General features: G+C 38.6%; 1 protein-coding gene across 2 annotated transcripts; it reads left to right on the plus strand.

Moving 5' to 3' along the window:
- Positions 1-569: 569 nt before the first annotated feature.
- Positions 570-2,701, plus strand: LOC117925128 (transcription factor MYBS3-like). Of its 2 annotated transcripts, none has more exons than XM_034844008.1 (3): positions 570-1,173; positions 1,781-1,977; positions 2,085-2,701. In XM_034844008.1, the coding sequence occupies exons 1-3, from the start codon at positions 822-824 to the stop codon at positions 2,475-2,477; spliced, it is 942 nt and encodes a 313-aa protein (XP_034699899.1). In that variant the 5' UTR covers positions 570-821; the 3' UTR covers positions 2,478-2,701. The 2 variants fall into 2 exon arrangements, with proteins under 2 accessions (XP_034699899.1, XP_034699900.1); XM_034844009.1 differs by having other exon boundaries at positions 574-1,122.
- The last annotated feature ends 4,683 nt before the right edge of the window (positions 2,702-7,384 follow it).

A 7,384-nucleotide genomic window follows, 5' to 3' on the forward strand; every position in this document is an offset into this window, starting at 1 on the left:
TGTTTATAGAAAGCTTTAGGAGTACATATATCTTTTGTCTTGGTCTAAAATTTTGGGCATATTCATTGACTCATCATAAAGAATTTAACTTCTCCAAAATCTTCAGTAGAAATCTAGGAAGAAAAATTGAAACATTCAAAGGTAGTTTTACCCAATTTATATTCATTCCCACTCCCTAGGGTTTGAAAACAGAGATCTGGTTTTGGTGAGTTTCCCATGAAAGAGGTGTTGGTTGATCAATATCAGACTTTCAAACTTCTCATTTTTCTAATATTCTCTGTTCACTTAAGAAAGTCATCTAACAACCTCCCCTCCACAACCATTGGAGAATCTCCCCCTCTCTCTGTTAGTATTATACGACCTAACAGTATTGTAGAAAAAAAGAAGTTTGAAAGCTCAACATAGCATAGTTTCTTGTTTGTTTGTGTGATATTTTACTGTATAAAGGAAAATCATTTTCAAGGGCAGTTAACTATACATGTATATATATGTATATATAGTATAATACAAACCGATACAAACCCCAGAGGAAAATAGACCCTCAATAAGATAAGATTGAGAGAGAGAGAGAGGAGAGGTACGCTTACATTTTCTTTTGTTGAGAACACAAGTTGGAAAAGTATCCAGCAATAAACTATGTCCATCCAATCATCTACTCTTGGTGTGCATCCATTTTCATAAACCCCACCTTAGGCATCATCATATATACCACCAAACATTTTAACTATAGTAAAATCTCACCTCTCTTTCTCTCTCTTGTTCTCTCTCTGATTGTGGGTGTCGGTCGTTAGTCTGTGAAGTTGAGCTTTGTCCGGTTGAGAATGGGCAGAAAGTGCTCACATTGTGGAAACATAGGCCATAATTCAAGGACCTGTATCAGTTACAAGGGCACCGTTGTTGGCGGACTCAGGCTCTTTGGGGTGCAACTTGACCTATCTTCATCTTCTATTGCTATGAAGAAGAGTTTTAGCATGGAGAGCTTGCCGTCATCATTAGCCTCGTCACCTTCCCCATCTTCTTCATTATGCTCATCACGAGTTTCAATGGATGAGAATTCTGATAAAGCCATGAATGGCTATCTCTCTGATGGTCTTATAGCTAGAAGCCAAGAGAGGAAGAAGGGTGAGCCTGGAATGAATTCTATTCTTGTTATCACTATGTTTGACATTAACAGTTGGGGTTTCCTTCTTTTTTTTTTCCCTTTTCTGTAAATATTTTCATGGTGTTCTTGTATGTGCCTCTCTGTATCTGGCTTCTCTCTTTCTCTCTCTGTTTCTTTTCTTCTTCCTGGATATCTTCATGAATTCCCTGATATTTTGGAGCAAAACCCAAGTTTTGTTTTTAAAGCTACTGTGTGAGGCAAGAAATCTATCAGGAATCTCCCTCTCTCAACACATGGTATCATCATATTTGTAAATTGTATGGATACTTTTCTTTTTCTTCCTGATCATATCATGACAATTTTCAAATATGGCAATCGTTCAAATATTCTCTGCAAACCCAAAAGCCATCCAAGAACTTTTTGTTTGAATTAGTTTCTTCAGGTTTGGGTGCTCTTGTTTCATCATTTAAGCGTATTCAGGGGGACTTTTTGGTGGTTCCTACTCGTACGTTTGGTAGTCTGGTTCCCTGTCATTTTCTTCACCAATTCTATAGCAAACTGCATAGGAAGATAGCTATATCAAATCTCTTGTTTCACCTTTCATTTTTGGTATTTGTGACCTTTTGCATATTGGTGTTTGATTTGGATGATGTCAATGTTTTTATGGTTGGATGTTAGGAGTCCCATGGACAGAGGAGGAGCATCGGACGTTTCTAGCTGGGCTTGAGAAGCTAGGGAAGGGTGACTGGAGGGGGATCTCTAGAAACTTTGTGACTACAAGAACTCCAACCCAAGTGGCCAGCCATGCTCAGAAGTATTTTCTCCGACAGGCGACCCTCAGCAAGAAGAAGCGGCGTTCAAGCCTCTTCGACATGGTACATGACTCTGCCTAATTTAATTTCACTTCCTGTTTGATGCTCATATTCATAGTTAACGAAGCATTCAATTGATTTTCACATTCTTCCTCTCCTGAACATGGTAGGTTGGGAATAGCAACATGGCTGGTCAACATGTATACAGTTTTCGTCCCAAACCGAGCGATCACATTCCCACACAATACCTCAACATAACAAGCTCTCAATATGAAGGTCACCAGGAAACCTCTCTGCCCCTGCAGATAGACCTTAATTCCTCTGGAAAAGTTATTAAATCAGATAATCCAGAAACTGACCATTCTCAACTACCTCCATCCCATACCATGCCAGTTTGGCTATATGGATTGATCGATTCCCGACCACAGCCTGCAGCTGCAACAAAACCCGTTCCTCCAAATGCAGTACCTGATGATCTAGAGCTCACACTTGCTCCTAGGCCTCGGGATCGAAAGAAATCATCCCCAACTTCCCTTTTAATTGGAGCAATTAGTGTTGTCTAATAAAGAATCCTTGGAGAAGGCACAGAACTTACCATTTGGATACCATTCTGAGCTCAAGCGGATCAAAGAAACCGATTATTCTCTCAGAGCTGGTGTAGTTAGTATGTTTCAACAGAGGGCTCGGTCCCTTTCTTGTTCTTTCCAATTTGGATTAATGAACCTATTGATTATACCATAATACAAGTAGCTAACATTTATTAGTAAATATATTTACTGTTCTATCAGAGACCCCAGAACCGTTTTCTTTTGATGGTTCTAGACTGAAACACAGGTGATGGTTCATTCAGATTAGCTACAGTTTTCAACCCATGTGGCATCTTCTTCATCTTTCGAATTCTTAAAAGAGATGATGATACATGTGAAAATTTGTAATTATCATGGTAAATGATAAAAATATCTATGTTCATGCACCTGTGACGCCGATGATTTCATCGTGAATCATCGCCGCAGCCAACGCTAGAGGTGAAGGAGACCATCCCTATCAGTACCTAACCACTATTATGTAGTCCCACCAATTCATCCTTTGTAGGGATTAAGAGAGGAGATTTTAGCTGTATTGACAAGGATAGTTGTCCAAAAGAAATACAATAATTGAGAATAATGGTTTTCCATCCTTCCTCCTAATTGTTATGTTCCATTTGTTGTCTGTATATCAGATAGGGGGAAGGCAGAAGAATGGAAAAGCCTGTTTGTGGTTGAGATTTGCTTTTGTAGGATATTAAGGCTATTTTCCTCTCCACTTTCTTAGCAAACAAACAGAGCAACACTTGATTATCGCTTTCTTTTGAGTTTGAGGCTGCAAATTTGATATTGGCCTTTTCCAAGATCAGGCATAATAATAAAATGACTAGATTTCCCCAGGAAAAGTGCAGTGTACATATAAATAAATTTACGACACTGACAAGACTAGGCATAATTTGTCGTGACATGAGGGATTGGACCACCAGAAATGGCGTTTCTGTAGATTCAAACCCAGCAAGTAAAAATGGAAATTTAAGAGGACAATGGCTGAGCCAAACTTGAACCAAATGAACCTCTGAATAGCTACAGATTACGACTCTTTCTTCTTATCTATTAGTTTTCCTATAGAAGAAATGCAAAGATTTACAGATATAATCTACACTATTTGCGTGATTAGTACACAAGATTCTCCAGCTTTCAGTCAAGCTTTTGCAATGAGGAAACTAACTACCAAGTCAGGAGTTTACTTACGGTAAGGCAGCCATGTACGTGTTGTAAACAATAAGCATCATAGAAAAGACCAGCAATTAGAAATCAAATTTCAAATAGGGAACCTTGGACCGATGAAGATGGAATATGCCACATGCAACCATGACTTTATAGTTGAACAAACATTTAAATTTCTAAGATTACATTTCACGTTACTTTGAATATTTACTTGACCAAATCAAGGACTGCAAAGACTTGAAACTTCTCCATTATGTTTCAGACTCTGCTAGGACCAAAATTAAAACTTCCAGAGGCAGATAATCCACCAACAACGACAACTTGCAGCAAGATCTTGTCTTGCAAATGGGAAAGTATGTGAATTGTGTGACTAAGAATCTGACACATCTCTTGGCCACTTGATGTTATTATCATAGAGATAAGGCAGGAGAGAAACAAAAGCTAGTCCACAAATTGTAAAGAAGACTGTAGAAGCATTTTCTGGATATAAACATAAACATGTATAACTACAAGGTAAAAAACAAGTTGTAGGATCATATATGTGCTTTGTAAGAATGTGTGCCCACCATCCTTAACTATCTGTGTCTCTGAATTTTTCTACCTGACAGCATATAGGTTGTCGTGTTTGATGAGCCCTTTTTAGGAATAGTGACATTTGAACAAACAAACATGTCTTCTTTACTGGCTATAGCTATCAATGAGGTGTCAAAAATTTTTGGTTGCTTTCCAAAAGGACCTCATAAGTCTATTTTGATAGTCTCACATGTTTTCTATGGAGGATAGAATTTTGTATGCATGTGCAAGTGACCCCAAGAACAGATTTACTAATCTGCATACCCATGGCTTCACAGTCTAAAGTAGCCAGTCTTCATCATCATCCAATCCTAATCCCAACTTCTTTTGGGGTTGGTTCCATAAATCTTGTTGCTCTATTCCACAAATATCCAGAACACATTAGGACCTCATAAGTCTATTTTGATAGTCTCACATGTTTTCTATGGAGGATAGAATTTTGTATGCATGTGCAAGTGACCCCAAGAACAGATTTACTAATCTGCATACCCATGGCTTCACAGTCCAAAGTTGCCAGTCTTCATCATCATTCAATCCTAATCCCAACTTCTTTTGGGGTTGGTTCCATAAATCTTGTTGCTATATTCCACAAATATCCAGAACACATTAGGTTACTAATGCAGGGCATCAATTGGTCTAGACTTCCTATTCTTAAATGGGTGATATGGGGCACAGTTCATCTACGATGAGGGCCACCCACCCACTAATCTGTTTTGATAGATAAGTTTGATGAGTCATATGTCCAGAGCATAGTTTAAAAGACAAGACCTATATGCCCACCAAGGAACCAAAATTCTACCCTCACATGTCTATGTAAACCTGGAGGTTGACAGAATCCATTTTTTCATGATAGCATATGCTAAAAACACCACCCCCCCATGCGTCAGATTGTTTGAGGTAATTACAATTCATGACAAAATATTATCATGTTGTTATATATCTTGTCAATCCTTACTGCCCCACAGCTTTTTTCAGTTGATTTCTTTCGTTCTTCATTTACTGTCCATAAGCTAATCCCAAGTTTCTGATGACCCAATAGGCTATGGGATAAAATTTAAGTCCCTAATTATACTGAGCTGAAATGATGGTTTCTTACACCCATTTATGTCTGCATTGTCAGATTGTCATTGAAATGACTTCATGGAGAAGGGCGTACAATGACAATGGACCTCATGAGACATATTCTTCAGGAATCTGCTGCTTTTTCATGGTTTAAATTTTATAACTGTCGGATGTAATGACAAAAATTTTGGTTGGATGATTAGGATCTGTGGACCCATTGGAAATCAACCAAAAGCTTTTGATTCTGTGAACCCCTGTTCAGGCTTGGACCACTGTAGTAGGACCTGGATGAGTAGCCTACAGGAACTCTTAAGGAAAAAGATGGATTGTGTGCTGAAGAAATTGACACATATTAAGCTTTCTAACTATCATTCTGAAGATAAGGAAAGAGCAAAGAAGCTTATCCACAAGCTGTGAAGAAGTGCAGCTTCAGCTCTCAGAGCACTTTCTGTCTAGCTTTGCCATCCAAATTATATCTCGCTTTTCCATGGGGAACTGTTTTAGAGGTTAAGGGACCACTATGCTCCTTTCCTTTTACTTGATATCGACTTTTGAATTGGAAAGTCTGACACTCTCATACTAGCGTTGAACGCATCTCAGGCTTTGACAGCCATGCCACAGTTGAGTTTTGTCTTATGGCTGCCATGGCGGACACCACCACATACTAGTGTTAGACATCTACCCCTCCGCCAGTGTCCTTGTTACAGAGAGATGAGTGTAGAAAACTGGTTTTTAAGGCATTATACCTAGAAGGAAGCACAGACTCTGGATGCATGTTATAGAGATCCTTATGACAAAATGGCTACCTAGTGTACACAAGTCTACCTACTTGGATATAGATGACCTCGGAATATAGTCACCTCTCAACCGCTATGTATATTTTACTTACCTCCAATGCAATTATTTATTTGGTCCCTTCCTCCGTCACCAATCTGCACATACTAAACTCACATTTTTCACGTCCTTGTTACACAATCCTAATGATCCGCAATTATCGTCATTGTCATTATCATCATCCAATTCTTATCCTCAACTTTTTGGGGCCGGCTGTGCATATGTCATCCTGTTAGTCCCTCAGCTCAACTTGCATAATGCCTACCATAGGCGCCAATAATTTTTCCCTTTTGTTCTTGAATGGATGACTTGTGGGCATGTCTCTTCACAATGAGGCCCACCTGACAAATTACTTGTCTGATCCTTGTATACTAAGCATACTAACAAACACACCAATATTTAATATATAAACATATGTTAAGCAAATAAAATGATAAATCTTTGCAATGATCTGAGATATTCTATCGGACAACTAGTGACCGAGCATACCATCATGTTTTTATCCACAATTTTTATCATTTCTCACACACACCTTCTGTGTTCCTAACACTCTTCTTCCATCTTTGTATACTGTAGATATCTTATGCTGACTTGTCTCAGGCAAGTTGCGCGACAAATATTTGTGCGTGTGTGGTTGAGGTTGTTTTACTATACATTCAGAGAAGACGTAATGTCATCTCAAAGTGACCATGTAATGTCTGTACCACTCAATTGATCGTTAATCGTGTTGCCTAACTCATATCATGACCAAGATCATTTATGAGAAGTGACCTGGAATGGACATTATACAGATTCAACTGGGACCTTCTGCCTTTATTATGAGTCGTCGTAAGGGTCGTCACTGGCAAGGTATATTAACTTTCATACTGCATTTGAAACAACTTTTTATCTGCAGAGGTGTAGTAATTTGTTGGGATCCAAATGCTTCCAAGGTCAAAATTGTATCCAAGGGTGAAAATAATGGGAATCCTGGACACCCTGAATATACTTCTTATATATTTTTCCAGAAATTACAGCCTTGATAGTGTTACCATATGGATGGAGTTTGGGTGGGGATGAGTTGTGAGACTGAGAAGGTGACACACCTATAAACTTTTTGGGGAGTACTACTGTCAACTAGAAGGATAAGGAAAGAGGATAAACAAAGCTTGTCCACGAGTTTGAGACCAACAAAAAACACATAACTTTCTGTCTAGTTATGCCAATTGAACGCTCTACTTTTTAGATTGTCTGGGAGCCATTAAGATATG

The sequence above is a fragment of the Vitis riparia genome, chromosome 11, assembly GCF_004353265.1.
Source record: "Vitis riparia cultivar Riparia Gloire de Montpellier isolate 1030 chromosome 11, EGFV_Vit.rip_1.0, whole genome shotgun sequence".
Lineage (NCBI taxonomy): Eukaryota > Viridiplantae > Streptophyta > Magnoliopsida > Vitales > Vitaceae > Vitis > Vitis riparia.

Bases quoted from the DNA above. Each gene is read 5' to 3' on its own strand.
- LOC117925128 (XM_034844008.1), top strand. From the start codon at position 822: ATGGGCAGAAAGTGCTCACATTGTGGAAACATAGGCCATAATTCAAGG. The intron at 1,174-1,780 runs GTTGGGGTTTCC...GTTGGATGTTAG, and splicing joins CACTATGTTTGACATTAACA to GAGTCCCATGGACAGAGGAG. The intron at 1,978-2,084 runs GTACATGACTCT...TGAACATGGTAG, and splicing joins GTTCAAGCCTCTTCGACATG to GTTGGGAATAGCAACATGGC.